This window comes from Ipomoea triloba, chromosome 8 (assembly GCF_003576645.1).
Source record: "Ipomoea triloba cultivar NCNSP0323 chromosome 8, ASM357664v1".
NCBI lineage: Eukaryota > Viridiplantae > Streptophyta > Magnoliopsida > Solanales > Convolvulaceae > Ipomoea > Ipomoea triloba.
Window position 1 is genome coordinate 3,654,217 of NC_044923.1, and position 22,527 is coordinate 3,676,743.

At 34.8% G+C, this 22,527-nt stretch overlaps 3 protein-coding genes across 3 annotated transcripts; 1 reads left to right on the forward strand and 2 right to left on the reverse strand.

The window, feature by feature from the left end:
* Positions 1-4,225: 4,225 nt before the first annotated feature.
* On the reverse strand, positions 4,226-6,250 carry LOC116026830 (non-specific lipid-transfer protein). The gene is made up of 4 exons (XM_031268242.1): positions 5,937-6,250; positions 5,787-5,847; positions 5,591-5,693; positions 4,226-4,539 (listed from the first exon to the last, which is right to left on the reverse strand). Exons 1-4 carry the CDS (start codon positions 6,063-6,065, stop codon positions 4,458-4,460), a joined length of 375 nt encoding a protein of 124 aa, XP_031124102.1. The 5' UTR covers positions 6,066-6,250; the 3' UTR covers positions 4,226-4,457.
* Positions 6,251-7,685: 1,435 nt separating this feature from the next.
* Positions 7,686-10,153, forward strand: LOC116026589 (thioredoxin-like 4, chloroplastic). The gene is made up of 4 exons (XM_031267912.1): positions 7,686-7,747; positions 8,572-9,248; positions 9,400-9,453; positions 9,731-10,153. Exons 2-4 carry the CDS (start codon positions 8,763-8,765, stop codon positions 9,851-9,853), a joined length of 663 nt encoding a protein of 220 aa, XP_031123772.1. The 5' UTR covers positions 7,686-7,747; positions 8,572-8,762; the 3' UTR covers positions 9,854-10,153.
* Positions 10,154-11,138: 985 nt separating this feature from the next.
* LOC116026779 (abscisic acid 8'-hydroxylase CYP707A1-like) lies at positions 11,139-14,225 on the reverse strand. The gene is made up of 9 exons (XM_031268169.1): positions 13,922-14,225; positions 13,353-13,677; positions 13,122-13,271; positions 12,697-12,945; positions 12,473-12,562; positions 12,161-12,239; positions 11,948-12,054; positions 11,729-11,847; positions 11,139-11,428 (listed from the first exon to the last, which is right to left on the reverse strand). Exons 1-9 carry the CDS (start codon positions 14,131-14,133, stop codon positions 11,329-11,331), a joined length of 1,431 nt encoding a protein of 476 aa, XP_031124029.1. The 5' UTR covers positions 14,134-14,225; the 3' UTR covers positions 11,139-11,328.
* Positions 14,226-22,527: the final 8,302 nt, after the last annotated feature.

Consider the following 22,527-nt stretch of genomic DNA (forward strand, 5'->3'; position numbering starts at 1 on the left):
ATTCATTTTTCTTGGGTATTTCAAAAATAGAGTTAAACAATTTCTTGCCTCACGCCGCCGCGTCTGTCTTCTGACTAACTTGCTTGGTGTTGGAAGAAATGATGATATGATGAATATTCATTCAATTTTCTGATATTAATTGTTGATTAAGACTCAAGCGCAGGCCCTAGCTACACCGCCTTAAAGTCAAACACAACCATTTGGAAGCTCATTTCTGATATATATTTTTTGCATGTCAGTAATGGAAGATTTGGAAGTTAAGTGGATATAAGATCTTGTGAGACATATTTAGTTTAGTATAGTTGTTTGTTATTTATGATATAAATTACAGAATAATACTCTTATCATGTGAAGTTTTTTTACTGTGGTAACAGTGGGTTTACTTTAATTTGTAATACAAAAAAAGAAAAAAAGAAAAAAAAAAAGAGATTGTCTGTGGACATATTCAAATTTAATACCGTTTTGTGCGATACTTTGAATTTTGAAGAGTATATTTTAGAGAATTACATGGCGTTTAGTTGGGGGAGGGAAAGATCTCGGTAATGTGTTCAGAAACATTAGTGACATGAAATGATCTCAGTACTGTATCACTTGAAGATAAGATTAATTTCATAGTAATCAAAAGCAACGTAACATTATCTGGAAATTCCCTTGCCTTTACGTCTTAAATACGGGAATGGGCAATTTCAATTGCTCCGATCCTAATTCCAAATAGGCTGCATGCCACCTTCCAATAACTGCGTTGTAAAATTATGATACAAAGTCGTCCACATATTGTCCTCATTTGCGGCTTTCCGTATAAAGTCAAGACATGATCGAGACATTATTCATCCATCTATATGCCTGTCAATACTGAATAGGGCTGAATTTAGACCATCCCAGTTATTACTAAAATAAGTACATAAATATCACAAATAAGAGCAGCCATATTAATTGTGTTTTTTGTTAGCTTAAGGGGGAGAGAGAAACAAAAAAATAAATAAATAAATAAAAAGTGTTATCTGCTTATGACATGGATGCCCAATGAGAGCGTGAAAGGCACACGTCCATTGGGTTCGCACGTTCCACTAGTGTGGCTCACATTTCTTCTTCTCCTTCTTCGGTTAAATCTAAAAAAATGTGTCTAAAAACCTGATTTGCAAAACAACCTCACAAACATTCTATCTCCACTTTTATTCGGAGAGAAAATATTTTGAACCCGTACAGGCGGTCCAACCTTCCTACGAAATTTCGAGGTTTGCAACATTGTTCTAGAGCTTTCTTGCATTAGCATCTCATAGTTTAATTTGTAGAATAGTCTAGAGGTATGTACATAGCAACTAGAGGTTGTAGAGATGCTTAGAACATTATAGAATTTTAGAGAATCTCCATGCTTGCATAGAGAATTTTGGAAGATTCTAGAGAGTAATCTTAACCATAGGATTAAATAGATCTCCATCTTCCATTGAAGAGGAGGAAGTAACCCTCCAAGAGTTCAAGCAATACAAGATCCTTATAAAGCTTATAAAATAAATAAAATTAAAATAATAATAAAAAACAGTATGACAAAAGAAGAATAAAGATCAACTTAAATTTTTTTTTCACAAACTGAAAGTGTCACCTATAAGTATTACGGAGTATTTTGTTAGCCATGATGAAAAGAAACATTAGACAAAATGATCATACCAGACAAATATACTCCAACTAGATCAAAATACAAAGAAAGAAAGTTAATGGCATGATGAACAACAAAATATGAGAGACCAATATGCATGCAAGATCAATATGCATGCAACACGATGAAACTAATAGAGGAGAAATAAAATAATTGGCCTAAAATCTTAAATAATGAATACATCTTTAAAGAAGCCATAGACTAGTGCTACAGTCCACATAGTATTTTTGAGTTGATTGGGAATTCCTTGAGTCAAAAACTCATTCCATACCAACATTGATGTTTTATAGAGGAAGTCCTTCATGATTGCTTAGGTTTTTCTGAAGACTAAGCATAATAAGATAGGAATAGCTGAAAAAGAAGTTCTTGGTGAGATCCAAGGTGCTTAGTAGTTTCTTGTACCTATGATAATTAAAAGATAAAAACACTAAAAACAACAAATTCCCCTGCAACCCTGGTGATACCTTGCCTCATTCAAAAAGTATGAGGAAGAAGGATTGAAGTGATGGTAAAATTAAAATTGATTGGATTAAGAATTTATATGAAAAAAGACATGAGAAAGGAAGAAAAAATATTTTGCAAATTGAAAAATATTCAGGAAATATAAGGGAAATCCTAATATTTCCATATTTTCTTATAATTTAAGAGTTTGATTCCTAATAAAAAATCTATACTTAGATACAAGTTATTACTCCAAACCACTTCCGATCACTCTTGCTGGTTAGGGAGATACAAGTTATTACTGCCAAGCCAGATCGCTCTCACTGGCTAGGGAGTGGGGGCTGGCTGTCTGGGTGATAGGGTAATTGGGTAAATACCCAACCTGAACCACATGCATACGAGCGGACGCATGGAAGTCAAACTACCTGACGGAAGGGTGTTTTCTTGGTCAAGCTCAAGGCTTGGTTACAAAAACGCTATCTCCTAAGGGATGGGATGGTACGGGGCTTGACTTCTCACTACTCTACGAAGAAAGAGCCAACCTTTGACCGAGCCTACGGCCGAGCGAAGTGAGCTATGAGTGCACACACAAAATAAAAAACAAAACAAAACAAAAAACAAACAAACCAAAATAATAATAATAATAATAATAATAATAATAATAATAATAATAATAATAAAATTTGGCTGAGGCCACCCTCAGCTCGGCCATGGTGGCTGAGGTAGTCCTTGGCCATGGTGGCTGAGGTAGTCCTCGGCCATGGTAGGTCCGGTCCCGCTCCAAAGTTGAAGCGGTGCTCGATCCCGTTCTGACAAAAATAATAATAAATAAAAATAAAAAAAATAATTATTATGCAACAATGGCTTATTCGTTTCACTTCTCTACACTTGTAGCATAGGATATTTGGCAAATGACAATGCACTATTATTACTTCCAAGTTGACTCCGCTACGCTCTCAACTTGGGAGTAGGGAGTTGGAAGCGGGATAATTCAGCAAGGTGCTGGACTTGACCTGATACACTTGTCCCATCGAAGTAATGATGATGACAATCAAACAATAACGATCAACAACAGATAGAACGATTACAAGAGGCGAGCACACTTATGGAGGAGGGCGCCTCAATTAACCGTCAATTAGTGTCACTTAGTAAGAGGTCGTTGTGCAATTATTGTAACTGTTACAACTTACAAGTTTATAATACAAAGAGTGAGCCTATGTCACTACAAGAGGACACTCTGAGCATAGCAATACAATTGCCCTACTTCTTTTAACATATTTACCGTCAAATAGTATAAAATTTACCTAATGTGAGTATTTGAGTGTCCAAGATTCCAAGAAAGGTTTCGGTTATTGTTCTTAATTAAGTTAATTGAACACTTAATAAAATAAAAGTAAAAAGAACATAATAATTTTGACTAGCAGATTAGGGGATTTAGGCCAATTATGTGTTGTTTTCAATGTTTTGTATTGGGATGAATGAATAGAACGTATCATGAATGCTAACTGGCAGTATTAGTGTATTTAGTATTATATATATTACCGATCGATAACTGAAACCAATAACCGTAAAATAATTAAAAAATTAAAAAATCATTTTTTTTAAAATCATAATCAAAACTGACCGATAACTTACTTTTTCGATCGATTTGATTATCGATTAACAGTTATCAAGCGGTTAATTGATATTTTGCTCGCCCCTAATCGAAACTGTCCGATAACTGATTTTTTCGATCGTACTGATTAGCAGTTATCGAGCGGTTAACCGCACAGTAATAAGGGACTTTGTGCCTCATCTAGGAACTCTGGCTTTCGTATCTAAACAATGGAAGACAGGCACACAAGTAAACCAAGTCCAACATACTGATTCCAGAGCAAATTGAAAGCAAACTGTAACACAAAGACGATGATGCATAAGCAAAGAAAGCTCGAAGATGGTTGGTCAGACTATTAACTTGGTAACCACAATGTTACAAGTCAAACTCTCAGCACTTTAAGTAGTGGCTTCAGGTTTCCCTCCCCACCCAAAAAGAAAGCTTGAAGACAAGTTCACTGAGCATAGCTCAAGTAAAAGAAAGCTTGGAGATAAAGTTCACTGAGCATAACTGGAGAAAAAGAGAAATGAAACGCAGACCAAGTAAAATATGAACTTTTATATTGAATAAGTTATCAAATGCCACAAGTACCATGTCACATTAGACAGGAACAAGGATTCTTATCTGATATGAGATACAAGATGGACAAATTCAAATCTTTTCTTAATTCTAAGGCCATGTGTTGGTTTACCCTAGAGGCTAGATAGTAACACTCAACAGAATGGATTTGATATGGCATCACATAAGGGCTTAGTGATCCTTCCCTGTTCACATCTTAGATGGCTTTGGGAATATATCTGGTGTGAATTTTTGAGCTGCACTGATGCTTCCCTTGATCCTTATAGCACCCCTGAAAATATTATTAAAACAAAAAACAACCAAATTATCATTAAAATCCCAGATTTTTGTGGGGAAACTAATTCAGATTCAACCCAGGTTGCACCTAGAGTCCACAAACTAGGAGCAAGCAAACTTATCATATAAAGCTTAGATTTTTTGGCATATGGCATCCAGTATTCCTAGACGAATTCAGATTCAACCCGAGTTGCACCCAAGTCCAAAAACTACGGGCAAGCAACTTATCATATAAAGATTAGATTTTTTTGTGACATGGCATTCGATATCACTAATTCTAATTCAAATTCGAGTCAAGTCTCACAGAGTTTTTATTATTTCGGATTCATTCGAGTCTCACAGAGTTTTTATTATTTCGGATTCATTCGAGTCCCACAGAGTTTTTACTAGGAGCAAACAAATTATCATAAAATGCTAAGATTTTTATTTACATCAACAATAAATATAGGAGAAACCCCGGGTTGCACCTAGAGTCCAAAAATCTAAGAGCAAGCAACTTATCGTATAAAGCTCAGATTTTTTTAGAGTCCAAAAACTAGGAGAATGCAACTTTATCATATAAAGCTTAGATTTTTTGTCTTATGGCATCCAGTATTCCTAGACTAATTCAAATTCAACCTTAGTTGCATCCAAAGTCCTACAACTGAAAAATTATTCTGTAGACCCGGGTCCACTTGATCGGAGTCCAAAATACACACTTTATATACTGATTGTTCACAATTTATATGTTGAATGTTCACAACTAAATATTCACAATTTACATATTGAATGTTAAATTGTAAATTGTGAACATTCAGTATGTAAATTGTGAAGGGTCCTTGAGAGCAAGTAACTTATCATATAAAACTTTTTAGATTTTTTGTCATGTGGCATCCAATATGACTAATTCAGATTCGACTCGAGTCTCACAAAGTTTTTACTAATTTGGATTCAACATTAGTCCCACTGAGTTTTAGTAGGAGCAATCAAATTATCATAAAAAAGCTAAAATTTTTATATACATGAACAATGATATAGACTAGCAAAATATAGGAGAAAAGCCGCACCTCATAAAAGCAATTTGGGGGTTCATCTTCCCCATAGCAATTTTCAGAAAATCATCATCAGTAAAGGAAAAGGTCGCATCAGGCTTCCCATCCTCATATTTCCCTAAATCCATCCAAAGATTCCATCAATTAATATTCAATAATTTCCAGTTTCACGAAATCAGATCGAAACTACGGTCAAATTATAAACCCTAACCTTCCTTAACCTCCCCTTTCTTCAGATCAACAACATAAATCTTCTCATTAAATCCAAGCTTCTGTGAATCAATCAACCAACAAAATTCAAAATTCAACAAAATTAAAACACAATCAAACCAAAATCAGATACAGGTAACAATCAAACGACCTTAGGAGCGATGTTGAGCTGGTAAACGAGACCGATTTTCTTGATGAGTTCCTTTCCGGCGTCGGAGGCGAGGTGAAGCTTCATTTGGCCCATGAGAGCGTCGGACTTGAGCTGAGCGGCGTCGGCCATGGCGGCGTTCACTAGAATGTGAAGAGATAAGCGGTATATGGGAGTGTAAATTGCTATAAATAGATGAAAAATAGCATAATTAAATTGGAAGAAAAGAAAAATATAAAGAAATGGGGAAGCGAATGCAGCGTGGAAACAGATTGCCTAACTGCCAGCAAGAGGTTGCATTCATTGCTGATGGACACGCAGTCGCAGAGTATGGATTTCTGGTTGAGCACGTAGATGATTGAGTGACGTAATAAAACGCTCTGCCACGCGCGTTTTGCTTAGAGTTGCCTACTCGCTATTGATTAATGATAAATACTTCTAAAAAATTTAAGATAATCCTAATTGATAAAAAAAATTAAAATTACAATACTATAATATTGAAAGTTTGGATTTGATTTAGGTGTCTTTGCTCCGCACAAGGAGCCCTCTCTCACACACTATTGTTAGGGAGATTATATCTCTAATCTTTGCTCTCAAATTTTATCTTTGTGACTAACTGAGGCTGTTCATTTAGGTTTGATTTAGGTTTCTTGTACATACAAGTTGATGTGGTAAATACTATAGTTTCCACAATTACGTAAAAGTAATGAGGTCAGATTGTAGGTGGATCTTTTTTCTAGTCTGCTTGTTTGTTTAAGTATTAAGCTTTGATAGTGACGTAAGGTCAAAGGGTCCCGAGCCATATAGCAGTAAGTAAGAAATGCCAAAAGTCTCTCCTCCTGGCCATAAATGCGATATTAATAGGGAAGGGAAGGGGACACATGCCAGGCACTCGGCATGACTGACACGTGTTGCGCATGCAGCGGATAAGCTCGGGAACAACGCTTCCACGACCACGTATGCTCAAATTCCTGACTGCTCACTGAGACATGGTGGATTAGGGCCCAAATCCTTAAGTAACTTTGCTCAGGATGATTGTTTCGACATGAACTAGGAGAGAATGGTCCCTGAGCAATGAAGTGCTACTGCAATTTCTAGCTATGTCGGTTGTCGTGTTTAGGTCGGCAAAGTCAAGCCTACGGTCAATTTAGGTTGGAAATTGTTCGTCTCTATAATTCGATCGTATACTGAGTAGGTGTACAAAACGTATAGTGAGATATACACGAACAATATTCTATATCATAAATATATAATTTGGTGTTGAGTTTGAAAAGCAGGTTGACTCAATTTATCTCTTCAGATGTAAGTTCATAATATCCAAGATATAATACGATAAAGTCGAGTTATAAAATTAAATGAATTATAAAAATAAAAATTGGTAGAGGTGTAGAGAGTGGGCGTAACGTCTGGACGCAGCGATTGGTTGTTACGAGAGAGCGCCCCATTCTTAGGCCATCACTTCACTGTTCACTATAAATCAAAGAGTTGTTCGTTGTCTTAAACTCATCTACCCATCCCAACCAAATAAAAGTACAAAACAAAACCAAACAAGCATATGAGGGGTTAATGGATCAACGTTGTTTTGGCCCATACTGTTTTCAGAACTTTCACACGGAAGCCCACTTTCTTAACTTTTGGGGCCAAAAACCGAATATGGCTAAAGAACAGGGACTGTTGACTGAAAATCAAAGTCCAAAAGGGGCCCAAATGCAAACTAAAGGATAAGTCGATAATGGCCTTATTCTGCTTTCTTATCCAAAAATCCAAAATCGCTTCTTCTGCGACTGTCTCGCGCCATTGCTGCAAGCTTCATGGTAAGACTTCTTCACTTGGAGAAACACCTCACCTCGTATAATGTCTTCATTGTCAATGTTAGTTGGTGTTTTTTTGCTGTTTCTTTTCTTTTGTTGGTTTGTAAGTTCTTGAAATGTGTGGTCTTTACTCTGTACACACAAAGATCTAGGAACCTCAGTTTATGAATTCTTGATAATTTCAAGTTTCAATTCAATGGATATTTGTTGTGTAGGTCTCGTATGTACCAAATGATGATAGATGTTGGATGGAATGAAGTAGAGTGTAGTGGGTTGGGGGTGGTACAGCTGGAATAAGTTAGAGGGTACGATTAGTTAATAACATTAGCTGATTGTAGAAAGGTGATCGTAGCAAGGTGTATGGTAAATTAGCTCTCTGAAAGAAATTGTAGTTTCGTAATAAAAAAAAAGTGAGAATTACTGAGGAATTCAAATTTCGGTGTTTGGTAGATATGAGAATTGAAAGGCGAGAAGTAATATAAAGATTAAAATCTCCTTATAATAAGAATAGAAATAACTTCCTTTTTGGTAAAGGAGTAAAATTGTCCATACAACACATTTTTTGTTCCCATCTAGCTTGGGGGGAGGGGGTAGGATTATCAATTTCAGGTTAAAAAAATTGATAGGAAAGGAATTTCAATTCCTTCCAACCAAACAAGCTCTTAGGGTTGCATTTAAAGATGTTATTCCATTATAATTAATAAAAGAACAGTTTTCTTGTAGCCGAACCACATAAATCTTGTTTTCTTTAGTTTTGCCATTATTTTGGATTCTTGTTCTTGTTTATCTCAACAGTATGGCCATTATATCGTTTATATATTGCTCAGTGTATGACATGAAAACTGGATTGAAGAAACCATGGAAAGTGGTGATCTCATATAGTGATATGTGAGAGAACAGTTGGTTTAGGTTCAAGGTTTTATTGTGAAAATTCTTGGAATCTACGGAGGGTAGATGTTTCGAGCTTGGGGAATGGTGGATGAAGAGGTTGATTTTGTAAGGTTTGCAACTTGCACTCATGCAAAGGCTGGGTGTTCTTGGTTGTAAGGCCCCTTTTGGCTTTGGGAGAAGCTTTAATAATCAGAAACTAGGTTGTGTAGCTGGATCAATATTGCCCATTGTTATACGTAAAAATGTTATTGAATTGTGTTGTATAAAGACACAAGGTGTGTTTAGACTTGGAAATGTTGAGACACAAAGTTGTGCAGTTAGGTCCTCGACCAGGATATGGAGTGTATGTAATGATAATGTTGATGAATTATTTGATGGCGGTGATGATGAAGATGATGATGATGAGTTGTGTCCGGTTGAATGCGTGAGAGAATTCAATACGGATGAGGAATTCTCGAGAATAATGGAGAAGGCAAAGCAAACTGGCGCTCTGGTTGTGGTAGACTTCTACCGCACATCTTGTGGCAGCTGCAAGTACATAGAGCAGGGGTTCGTAAAGCTCTGCAAGGGATCTGGTGACCAAGACGCACCCGTTGTTTTCTTGAAACACAACGTGAGTATTACTTTGATTGAATTTTCCCACTTGGTCATGAAAAAAAGATAGCCTAAGCTGATAGTTGGATTGCACATTTATGTTTATATATTATTTATGCTCAACATTTACTGCATTAAGGATCCCGACACTAAATATCCCAATTTCTCAGGTGCTTGATGAATACGATGAACAATCCGAGGTTGCAGAACGCCTGCGAATCAGGGTAAAACTATTACTGACTTACATCTCGTTTTATACGTGAGTTTGATCAGTTGATGAATTTAACACATATCAGAATGGTGAATTTACTGTCAAGTTTCTCGAAATGATGTCCCTTATCTGAAACCAGATTATTGAATCATTTTCGAGCTACTAGAAACGATATCCCTTATCTGAAGCTGTAGATTTAAGATTATTTAAATGGTTAACAAAATTAAGATCGAGCTACTCGAAATGATATTCCTTCTATAACACCGTATATTTTTTTCGATTTGGTGCAGTCTGTGCCCCTCTTTCATTTCTACAAGAACGGAGTCCTACTCGAAGCGTTTCCAACACGTGATAAAGAGAGGGTACTTTCAGCCATTCTTAAATACTCGGGCTCTTCTCCTCAAGATGCTTGAGCTGATGATCTGGTTTGCACTTAGACCTGTAGAAATAACAGTCCAGAATATTTGCCTTTGTACCTTATTATTATTATTCTTGGTGCTCAATACTAATGCTGGGCGCCCCGCCACGGTTTTCATTTCCTTGAAATCGGAATCTGTAATGTTGTACTGGCATCTATGTTGAGGAGAAATTTATGTCATCAGTTCTCATGTTCTACTGTCATGAGCATATTTTTCTGCAAAAAGTTTGTCTTTCTGTAGAACTGTATGTTTCATGAAAGACTTATTGCTGAATTTATATCCTCAGTTCTCATATTCTGCTATCATGAGCATATTTTCCTCTTTTGCAAAAGTTTATTTCTATAAGATTGCATGTTTAGACCATGAGATGTCTTAAATAGATCTTAACTATACGTGTCCTGGTCTTACAAGTTTGGCGGTATTTCCACTATTGGTGCATAACTATGAAAATTGCTGCTATAAATGCACGACTTCTATTTTTCTCATTTTTGGTCCTTCCGGCGAGAAATTCGACAGAATTTTGGATTTCTGATTGTCTCATTTTTTGTCCTTTCAACGAAAAATTTGACGAAATTCTAGATTTTGCCATGACTTAGTGACAGTTTAATAGACAAAAACGTTAATTTGCATGACATGTTCTTGTAAAATGTTGAATTTTTCCACATATACTTATGCCAGTTTACTTGCAATACTCGTAACAAAATCCAATGAAATTTCTTGTCGAAATGAACGAAAGTGAAAAAAAAAATTTGAAATTTTGTATAGTCGTCAATACTAAAAAACGCCATCGTAGTGGGAATACCATCAAACTCACAAAACTAAAAGGGGGCACTAACTTATTTTTCATGAAATATCAAATTTAAGAAAAGATGTAAGAAAATTTGTTTCCCATCATGCTATGAGAGCCACATTTCAACAGTGTACAAGGATGAATGTCTTTGATTGTGTCTGTCTGTGCTCTCCAGCTGAGAGCCCATTACTCTTCTCACTTGACCAATCACTTCCCAACATCTGGGCACCCTAGGGCCTCTGATAGGGATGCCATGGACACGTGGCAACTGTGAAGATCACAACAATGAACAAGGTTCCATTCCAACACACAGGAAAATCCAGATCATATTTTTTTTCACAGGTCAAAAAAAAGGTAAGAGACAAAGGAGGGGACACAATATATTCTTTCAATCAACTTTTTGGTTCCATTTCTTCTTCAAGTGTAAAATGGTAAAAATGGCTAGCTGTAAAGGTGATGAGAACTGATATCATCCTTGACATAAGTAAATGCCAGAAAATTGAATATATATATATTATGATTTAGAGAGATTTGGGTTATTGGGACATGAATTATTTCATGTACCCAAACCCTAAAAATACAATCTTGAAGGGTGAAAAAGAATATTTAGCACATCTTTCGGAAACACCCATGCTTCTGCTTCTGCTGCTGCTAATGATGATGATGATAATGGCTCCTTTTAGATTGAAGATTCTTTCCAAAATCTGGCTGGGAGGCCATTTTGAGGGACTGGGAATGGGGCATACTGAATCCCCTTTTGAGATCCCACCACTTCCCACCTGCAACACAAACAAAAATGCCCTTGTCAAAATATCATCCCCCCATTTTGCCTAAGATCCTCTCCTATCTATCTCACCCATAATACAAATCTTAAGTTGCCCATAGCTGACCGGCATTCAGGTCGGGAGTTGAACTTGTAACGTTGTAATTACCAAGTTAACAACTAGACTAATTAGGCTGGAGTTGACCGACATTCAGACTGGGAGTTGAACTTGTAACGTTGTAGTTACCAAGTTAACAGCCAGACTAATTAGGCTAGGGTTGCTCGTTGACCTCTAAATCTTTAGTGACAGCAATACCTGAATTTGGTTACGAGGTGATGTGTCATCACTAACATCTCTAGCTTAGCAAGCTCGTTGCCCGGGCATGCGTGTACCCCGCTGCCAAATGGCATAAATGTATTGGGTTTTGGAGCATTCTGCATGTATACACACCAATGAACATTCTTAAACCATGAAACTAGTGAAGTTAATTAACAAATGCAAGAATGTATGAAGTAAAGTTCATCTTATGTATACCTCAAATCTTGAAGGCTCAAACTTCTGTGGATCAGTAAAGAAGTCTGGGTTATGATGAATGTTCCTGAACAAAGGCAAGACCTTCCAACCTTTTGGAATTAGGTACCCTACAACACACATTCTTCTAATTAAGTCTTAGCCTTTAAACAATTAAAGATATATGTTTTTTTTTTTTTTTTTGGTTTGTTTTTGCCTTAGCTAGGATGAGTTTACCTTGGTATTCTACATCAGCAACGGCCTCTCTAAATGTGAAAGATATGATGCTTGACATCCTCAACGTCTCCAAAACAACCTAAATAGCACACAATTAAACTTTTAGTTAAGACAAAACGTCAGACAACCTTATTTAGTCATAGATTATTGCCATTACATACCCGCTGGCAGTCTCACTACCCGAGAGTATGTTCTAGGTAAATTTCACTTTATAATTGGCAAAGAATTACAAAAAAATAAAGTAATATAAGTTGTCCATAGCTGATCGACTCAGCATGCTTAGTCATAAACTGGGAAATTAATTATGTTTACCTTGTAAGTAGTCGGCATTTGTCTTGTGTCTGTCCACGTCAAAGGGCTATTCTCTACTGTTTTTGACAGGCGGATTGCTTTCTGTTCAGCCTGCAACAAGCATGGCGGGCATAAATGCGCCGAAAACAATGTTTTGTTTTGGCTCTAATTAAATCTTTCCGGGGTTCTCGACAGCCATTAGAGTGTCAACATGAAAAAACATCTTGGACCTTCTAGATCCTTACCTTAACGGCCTGAAGAAGCTTCGGATTGTCGTGAAGGTACTTGAGAATCCATGTGAGGACACTGGCGGTCGTGTCCTGCGCCGCGAACAGAACTCCGATGATGTTGTCGGCGATTTGGTCGTCGTTCAGAGTATGCCCTTTCTCGTCTGTGGAATCCATGAAACAGCTCAAAAGACCATTCTCCTCTATCTTCTTCTCCTTCCTCTCGTTGATGATTTCGCTGATTATGTTGCTCAGTCTCTTCCTCGCCTGCAGATAATATCAATGGCGTTAATGCCAGAACAGAGGTGTGTTGAAATTAATGTTTTATTATATCAGAAACACTGGACAGAAAGAAAATAAAAGAAGAATGTTGAAATTTATGTTTTATTATACCAGAACACCCAACAGAAAGAAATAACAGAAGGATAATTTCGCGGGAGTACCTCTAGAGCCTTGCTGTAGAGACTTGTTGGAAAATTGGTTGGGAAAGAATTGTAGCCTTTGTTAACAATGCTGTAATTCTTCTTCAGCTCTTCCTTTTGGTGATCCTCAAGGCGTCCAAATATTGCTAGAATTCCCACCTCGAACGAGAACTGAATGCAGAACTATAAGATATAAATATAATGGTTCTAATATGAAATGAAAAAAGTGTACTGCTCCAACTTCCAACTAACCTTCTTCATCTCCTGGAAAGTGTTGACGACCTGGCCGGAGGCGGCCCAGGAGTCCAATGCAGAGAGTGCAATTGCCTCAATGTCTGCAACACGGCCGCGAATGGAGTCGGGGCTGAGCGCCCCCTGCACCATCTTCCTCAGCCGCACATGGTAGCTCCCCTGGTGGAAGAACAGCGCAGAAGGGCCTATCAAGCTCTCCTTGCTCTTCGGATATGTCGGCTTGAACAAGTTCGCCGCCGTCACTAACACGAACCGCGCCGCCTCAGGGCTCGCCAGCATAACGCACGGATACCCCAGTATCCGCGTCTTGAAGATTTCCCCATACCTGAAAAAACCCAACAAACTATTAGCTCAAACATAAACAGATCCCGAACAACTCCAACCAAATTGATCAGACCAGTAACTACAATGTTCTAAGTTCAACTCTCCGTAAGAATTGTTTATTAACTTTCTTAATTTGAGTTGGTCAGTAATCCCAAATTGGTAAGACCAACATTTTGAGTTTAACTTTTAATGAAAGCTGTCTATTGAATTTCTTAGTTTGAGTCGATCAGTAGTAATAATGGAACCTTGTTTCTCTGTTAGTGAAGAAGATGTTGGGGTCTTGGGAGTAAAGTTGGAGAGTTTCTCCGATGTAAGGCCAGCCCATTGAGCCTGGGGGGAGCTTGGGCTTCTTCTTCCTGGGGTGTGGTTTGGTTCTTGTGAGTGCAGAGAGTACGTAGAGAAATACAGAGAGGGAAAGTATAATAGTGTAGAGAAGGACGCCATAGCTTTCCGCCATTGTTGTTGTGTATGTGTATGAAGATGATTTCAAGGTTTTGTCGTACTACTACGTTTGATAATAATAAGCCTAATAATGGTGAGAATGTTGTTGGAATGGGAAGATTTGAGTGACCAAGAAATGCAGAGGTTGGATCTATATATAGTAGAGGATTGCCCCAGGCCCAGATGTGACCATTTTTTCTTAATAATAATAATAATAATAAACTTATTATATTCAAGCTGCAATCAGAATGGGAAATAATGTACCAAAAGCCCAAAAAAATTTATCAAGGTGAAAAGACTCTTTGTGCGCAGAATATACCTGTACAGGTAGAAACTAATGACTGATGTGGTGCGTCTCACTCAGATTGTAAGAGTTTTTTTATGGGTCCCACTCGCCCGACACATGTGGTCACCTTTTTTTTATGGGTCCTACCCGACCGGGCGTATGTGGTGCGCCTCACGCAGACTAGAACTCAATACCGCCTCCAATGAAGCTCGAACTCATAACTTCTCATATGGAAGTGTAATTTGGTGCTACTAGATCACAGTGTTTTCACAAGGTGAAAATTTCTAATATATATATATATATATATATATATATATATATGAAAAGGAAAATAGTAAAATGAAAATGTGAGAAATCTGGCTAGAGTGATTGTAGACTGTGTACTATGTACTGAAAATCTAATCCTGATCTTCCCAAGTATTTTTATGTCCTGTGTATATAGTAAATTATTATTCTCGTAATTTTTTTATTTTTTATTTATTTGTGTTTGAATTTTGTAGACGAAGAAAGAGCTCTTTTTTTATATGGTCTAACCGAAATTCAAGTTTGAACAAAGTATATATTCTTTTGCTTAATGACATTCTTCATTCCAATTTTACATGTCAATCTCCGGTGTTTACCTCATCATTTATAGCATTCTTCATTCCAATTTTTTTGAAATAAAAGACTTAATTCATTAAATCGTCATCAATGCAATCGAGAAAAAGGGGAGGGATATCAAACCATTCCCCGCAACCCGACACAGAAATGGCTTCCCTAGCAACAATGTGGGCATCAAGATTCGCAGATCGCCTAACAAAATGGAAGTGTACACCATCTATCGTGGATGCAACTTCTTTAACATCGTCAACAATAAAATCGAAAACAGAATTAAAAGATTCAGAACGTAAAGCATAATAAACCAACTGTGAAACCATTTCATGAAAATTGTAGAAATAATTTAAACTTCATCGAAACTTCAACCTTACAGATGTATTAGTGATCTGTTCACTATGTGTCTCAAGTTAGTGAGTTATGATAATGAACTTTTTATTCCATCATTAACGACTTTGAACATATTGTAAATATGTAAATATAATGTGTAATAATTATTTCAATTAAAACGTAATCATATTTTTATTATTATAAAAATAAATTTTAAATTTGTCTAAGAAACACAAAGACACCCTTAAACAAAATAAATGTTTCCCCATATAACATTGGCTTGTGTTGTAACTGCTTAATTGACTAATAACTACTAAAATCAACCAGCAGTGTGTCACCGACATGATTCCTGTCCAGCCGCCAGCACATTCCTTTTGACTTTTTTTTTTTTAAAAAAAATAATTTTTAATAATAATTTGGGTTCCAATGAGAAAATTCGAGATTATCGATCACGGCATACAACCCTCCTAACTTTAGGTATGTCTCTCTTATGCTCAAGGTAAATCCAGTTTGCTTCTTGTGACACCTTACTTATCTCCTAATTATTATCATTCTCTCTTGCCGTATTGACAAGACAATCGATAATCATGTTTTGCTCTCTAAACATATGTTTAACCTGAACATCGTAATCCTTCAAAATTTCCTCCCTACATTTTTGACTTTATTCCTCCCTAAGATATTATAGTCTCTATTTTAGTTAATTAATGTCATAAAAGAGTATTCTTCACTCGTTACATGTAATTGTTTTAAATTTTTTTTTTTGTCATTTTCTTACTTAAACAGTAAAAATGCTACGCTAATTAAGCATAAGATCCATGGGCTTTAAGCTTGTTAAATCCAATTTTTAATTTCACTCCGCGCAGTATAAGAAGATATATAATTAATGCAACATATAATCATTGATTAGTTATTTAATTGTAATTTGATTTTTACAATTTGTTTTAATAATTTATTTATTGATTAATTATTTGAGTGTATAGTATATCTGTATATTTATTGGTTCAAACTTGGTTCTCACTTCTCGTATTAGAAAGTCAGTATTTTTATTCTTACCAACACTCCTCAGTCAAGTCTGCCGCATAATGATTTTCTAGTGCAATTTATCTCTACTGTATAACTTGTGAGCTATTATATTTAACTAATATATGCACATTCTTGGATAATCATTATCATTATATATATACGTTTCCCTCGTTATCTAAAAACCAAAACAATACACTATACAAAGACATAATCAATCTCATAATGCATGCATGGGTTCAAATAGAGCCATGCAAATTATTTGCTATGTTATATACACCGTATATACACACGTACAAACAAAACTACAATGTAATGCGGCCTTATTAGGACTATACAACTCGAAGCTATTCAATGAATACTTCAATAGTCAATAAAATATCTTCACTTTAGAAAATAAACTCAAAACGTTTTAAATTTAAGTATATAAAAAGTATATAAAAAAAAATTTATGTAAGTCAAATCATGCGTGAGTGTAAATGGTAAACTATATTATTAATTAATGTGTACTGTTCTTGAGAGTTATCCAAGAACAATTGCTTATAATAATTGTATGACTAACAAAAATCAGATTTGGGTACGTACAAGATAAAGAAGTTGTATCTATATGAATCTGTCATACACAATGTAGTTGTGGAATTCAGGTCCAATAATATTGTCAGGATTAAGCGCTCTAGTAACGAATATGTTACATTTTAATGGCAGAATGTCAGCCTTAACTATACAGTAATGACTCATGATTTACTCTGATCCCAATTGTCATGATTAAACGTTTATTACTATGTGAAAAATTATAACTAGTAGCAAAAATACATTTTTATCTTTTTATACTTGCATAATATTCAATGTCACAATTTGATCGTAAGATATTGGATTCAACCATTCAAATTTCCGCCCAATAAATATGAATGCAATAATTATTGTTTACACATGCTAAAAGGCATGCATATGACTTGACGACATGGACTAAAAATTCTTGGATCACTGTACTGAAGCAATTCAAATAATATCTAATGAATTGGATCTATTAGGATAATTAATTCACTAATATTCCATCAAATAGGAATCTTTTCAAGTCATATAATCTCAATAATCATTAGTAAATACTGAGAATACCTTATCCTGAATACATACAAATAAAAGTTATTTAGCCGCCCCAGCTGGATTAATAGCCAACGATTATTATATTAATAATAATTAGCTAGGGATCGGAACAACGGTTGACTGGACTTGGATGATTAAGAACGATAAATTAAGAAAAAGAAAAAAAGAGAATTAATAATTTTGTCATAACCTGCGAATTAATCTTATCCGTCTATAACATGGACACCTCACGTGTGGGGGCTGAACACATGGACCATAGTCTCTTTTTTTATTGGGTGGGGCGGAGATTTGAACCCATGACCTTTTGCATAACTCTAATACTAAATTGAAGCTGCTCAATTTCAACTAAAAGCCTATGCTGATAGTTGAACTATAAATTTCATATTGTAATTCTAACCAATAAATGATTCTAAGGAGATAAATGGGTTCATAAGACACGTGTCCTCTTATCAATTATGTCTGGGCATGTAAGTACGATGTTAAACACTATGAAAGATTCGATAACACGCATTATATTCCAAAGAGACAGGCATGTGCATGTTGTCTGATACTCCACAATATAATGTATGTCACCACTACTTAGTTTACATGCATTATACTATTTTAAGGTTCTCTTGGCTCAAACTTGTTTTAGATGGACAATGATTCAACTTTGACTCTTTTAATTTATACTATTTATTTATATATGTATGCAGCTAGTGGTGCTTTCGGTAAACAGCTCGTGTTCGTGTTTGATAAGCGTTCGTTTGTGTTCGTTTATTAAGGTAAATGAACATAAATGAATAAATTTTAGAGGTTCATAAACGAACAGAATACAAACAGTTGTAGACTCATTTGCTAAGAGCTCGTAAACAAGCTAGTTCGTTTGCGTTCGTTTAGTAATGTTCATGAACAAGCTCATTTAGTGTTCGTTTAATAGTGTTTATGAATATGTTCACGGACATTTAAGCATGTATATATATAGTTGTATTGTTTGATTCATTATTGTTTGGGAACATAGATTATTTTTTGTTCATGAACAAATTGTGATAATGAACATGTGCATATGTTTGGTTATTAAGCGTTTACGAAGGTGAACAAACATGTTTGCAAACATTAACGTGCTCATGAATATTAACGAACACTAACGAATGCTTAATAAACGAACACGAACAAAATTTTTAAAAATCGTAACAAACAAACACGAACACGAACACGAACACTCAAAGATCTTAACAAACGAACACGTACAAACAACCTCCGTTCGTTTATGTTCGATTTGTTAACCGCCCTAGTCTCAACTCACTTAAATTATATTGTTAGGCAAACAATTTTACTTACCCCGATAAAGAAATTTGTTTTGTATTTATAGTGAAAGTATAGTGGCACCCGGTTGCACCCCATATGGGAGGGGTTAGTTCGAGCCCTAGTGGAGGTGATATTAGCTCTTTGTGCTTCATTTGGTTGAGAAAGTAGCTATGAACATATATTACATTGTAACAGAGTCAATAGTATTCAAAAAAAATATTTGTTTTATATATTCGTTGGTCAATATATACAACTTTTTAATACTTTTTTTTTTTAAAATATTTTTTAAATTTGAAATGTTTGTATCTAATAAAACTTTTAACTTCAATTCCTACTTTGAAATCCATTGGATTTGGTACCTGCTTTTTGAAAACTTGCAACTTAACTTTTAATTCTGCTCAAATATCATATTTATCACATACTCTGTGTGTGTCTATATATAAATAAATAAATACACGCGCGCGCGAGGTTCAAGTAAGAACAAACTCCCATGTGCAAAGTAAAGATGGATCAAATCTATCCATTTGGGTAGATCGATCATATAGTGAAGGTTGCTAAAAAAATAAAGAGAAAATAGGCATATCAGTTTTATAAATATTGTAAATTTGTAAGTTTGTAACAATAATTTTAAAAACAACTCTGTTTTTTTTTATTAAAATTCTCAACCATTAATGGTATTGTTCTCATTTGAACCCACCCCTATATGTGTGTGTAATTGAGATCTACTGTATGCCTACATCATTTAATTTAGTATAGTCTAACTATAAATTTAAACTTTTAGTTGAAATGAAATAAATACTTCACGTTTTCACAATCAAGTGTCAAATTTACGCTCAATAGGCCTCAAATGTTTAAAAAAATTTAAAAATTTAACAAACTAAATTCAATCTCATAAAAGTCTCTAAATGTAATTTCTAACATTCCAGGATTATAGCATTGGTTGTTCTTCTCCGTGAATTGCATTCACAGTTTAATTTCTCCATTTCTAAATCTGGTAAATCCAAATCTACATCATATCATGCACAATATCATATCCTTTCAATTCGATCAGGTTATCTCAGCTGCTACATCCTATGAAACCAGACAAAACATTTACATGTCCATTTCCGACCTATACAATATTCTTTCATGTTATTATTACGATATGATGTCCTTTTGTATATGAGACGTTGGCTAGCTTTACGTGTTAGCCTCCATCGACATACAATATCAATGCACTCATATTTCCCAATCAATTTTTCTCTTCAAGTAAATTCGATCAAGTATACGTGGATATAATATATTTTTGTGGCTGCAGGAATATAATATATGTTATTTCTCAATGGGAACAAAAAAGATTTTTATTTGTCTCAATTCGAACACGGATTTTATTTCGAGAAGAATAAAAAAAGTTATGATGTAGGTTGCCCTAATTTTATATGGCTCCCACGTGTCTTTTATTCTTACTATGTACGGAGTAATATTTTTTCATAGAATAGCTTGACTGAATTGACTATGTATATTATTACAATCGCAAAATTTAAAAAATTTTTATATGAGGAAACTCATTTGGATTTTGCATATTCATCATCAAAATAACAAAATTTTTGACCAAATTAAAGCTGGTGGAAAATGTTACTTAATTACAACATTGTGGTTAGTTTAATTAACATCTCAAAGAAATTAAAATAAAAAAAATATTTTTTTTTTGGGATCACCTCACTAATTTTATATAGAGATGAGTATAAATTATTAGAAAATTCATTTCTTACCAAAAATAGAAAGGGCAAGATGTTTTATCATATTTAATGATCAAAATAGAAGAACAATGAAGGAAATCTTCCAAATTCTCATCCCCCCTCCCACCTACCCAACCAATCAAATTATTATTATTATTATTATTATTATTATTATTATTGATTTTATATAGAAATGTGTATAAATTATAAGAAAATTCTTAAGTATCTCGTACCTCGTCACTTCTTGCATGCCAATAGACACTGTAAGATATCTTGGTCATATTAAATAGTCAAAAAGAAGCTAAGGAAAGTATATGATTCTTCCAAATATCATGTCCAGCCCCACTCCTTTTTGTTGACATTGTAACATTGGTGTAAGTCTTGAAATCTTTTTCATAAATTACAATATAGTTGCCCTAATTATATATATATTACTAGCGTACACTTGTCAATTGTTCTAATGCTATAAATATTTCTTGTAAAATACATTTTGTAATATACACGTTAAGATAATAAGATATCTCTCATAAAATTATATGGTCAAATTGAATGTATAAATTATTACAATTACAATACATGAAATAAACAAAAAAGAATAGTTTGCACAATTTGCATTGAAACTATCTATATGCTAAACAATCAAATTGACTTTGCATTTCCACATTTAAAAAAATATAATGAACAAAGGTGGTGAAACGTGTCACTTGGAGATTCATTATATATCAAAATAAAAATGGTAATATTTGCAGTCCGATGCATAGTTAATTACCATCCATTTCTCATCGTCAAATCCAACTGATAATAGTCTTTTATTGGTAGCTACTATGAATCATGTTGTCTGCTTCATTCTGGATGAATATACTTTTTTCAATCAAAGTTCAATTAGGCGGCCGGCCGCTTATCTATTATCTAATTTGCCGACATAATTAGTTATGGCGTGTGACAACATGTTACTTGTTCTGATACTAATTTTTAATTAAGTGTTTCTCACTAAATCAAAAGTCGTTATAGCTAAGTAGTAAAGGCGCCAGTAACTATATATCTTCTTATACTTGTGTAGTTGTGTAGTAATCAGTGTTACGTTTTAATTGCAGGATGCTGGATTCGGATCCACTCGCGTTCACTCCAGAGGCACGGGAGCTGGCTCAGGGGACCTCCACCCAATATTATTAATAAATGATACTGATGTCGGGATCAAGTGCTTACACCTAATAGCAAAGGCAGAACTTTGTTTTGCTAGCTTCAATTGTACAACATGTTTTCAATGGTTCAACCAATTGTCAGGATCAAACCCTTGCCCTTATTACTACACTAAAAGCTATAAATAATAGTGAAGATGCAATTTTATTGCTATTATCCATTCTACATAAAAATTCATTTTTCTATAAATGTGCTAAATAGTGAATCCCAATCTTTTTTGCATGCAATTCCATTATTACCTGGCATAGCTTTTAAGGAGATAAGTGATAATGTCATTATCTATCTTTGGCAACCTTAAGCACAAAACCATATCTCATATATGTGTGCATGTATTATGATCAATCACTTCTTTTTTCCTGTTTATTCTTTTTGGGGTGTCTTTTCTCCATTACAGCTCGACCACAGCTTAATTGAAGACTCCAAACATTGGATTAACGTTATTAATTTGCTTGTGGTTATGGTTTATCTGTTGTTTTTTTTAGTCAACCAATGAGAAATGAGTACGGTTTGAATTGGAATCCAAATTTATTATAACCAAATTAAACTCTATCCCAAAGTACATCTCACATTGAAAATTTGAGAACAAGAGAAGTGTTTATAACGCTATGAGTTTAAACTGTAGTGTAAATTTAGTCAAGGTATGCAGACATATAATAAGAAAGTAGAGTGTATCTTTTATTATTGAATCTTTTCTTATAATCCATATGTCAAATTAAACATTTTAATTTTACCCACCTCAACTCGATTATTTCATGAACACAAATTTTTCCATTTTTCGTTACCTCGACTATTATATTATTTTTGTTGGGGGGGGGGGGGGGGGGGGGGGTGTGTGTTGTGTTTCAGATTATGGGTTTTTTTTTTTTTTTTT

Bases quoted from the DNA above. Each gene is read 5' to 3' on its own strand.
- LOC116026830 (XM_031268242.1), bottom strand. From the start codon at position 6,065: ATGGCCGACGCCGCTCAGCTCAAGTCCGACGCTCTCATGGGCCAAATG. The intron at 5,848-5,936 runs GTCGTTTGATTG...ATTGATTCACAG, and splicing joins AGCTCAACATCGCTCCTAAG to AAGCTTGGATTTAATGAGAA. The intron at 4,540-5,590 runs GTGCGGCTTTTC...TAATATTTTCAG, and splicing joins CCCCAAATTGCTTTTATGAG to GGGTGCTATAAGGATCAAGG.
- LOC116026589 (XM_031267912.1), top strand. From the start codon at position 8,763: ATGCAAAGGCTGGGTGTTCTTGGTTGTAAGGCCCCTTTTGGCTTTGGG. The intron at 9,249-9,399 runs GTGAGTATTACT...CCAATTTCTCAG, and splicing joins TTGTTTTCTTGAAACACAAC to GTGCTTGATGAATACGATGA. The intron at 9,454-9,730 runs GTAAAACTATTA...GATTTGGTGCAG, and splicing joins CAGAACGCCTGCGAATCAGG to TCTGTGCCCCTCTTTCATTT.
- LOC116026779 (XM_031268169.1), bottom strand. From the start codon at position 14,133: ATGGCGGAAAGCTATGGCGTCCTTCTCTACACTATTATACTTTCCCTC. The intron at 12,055-12,160 runs GTAAACTCATCC...TGTGTGTTGTAG, and splicing joins TGCTGATGTAGAATACCAAG to GGTACCTAATTCCAAAAGGT. The intron at 11,848-11,947 runs GTATACATAAGA...GTATACATGCAG, and splicing joins TTGAGCCTTCAAGATTTGAG to AATGCTCCAAAACCCAATAC.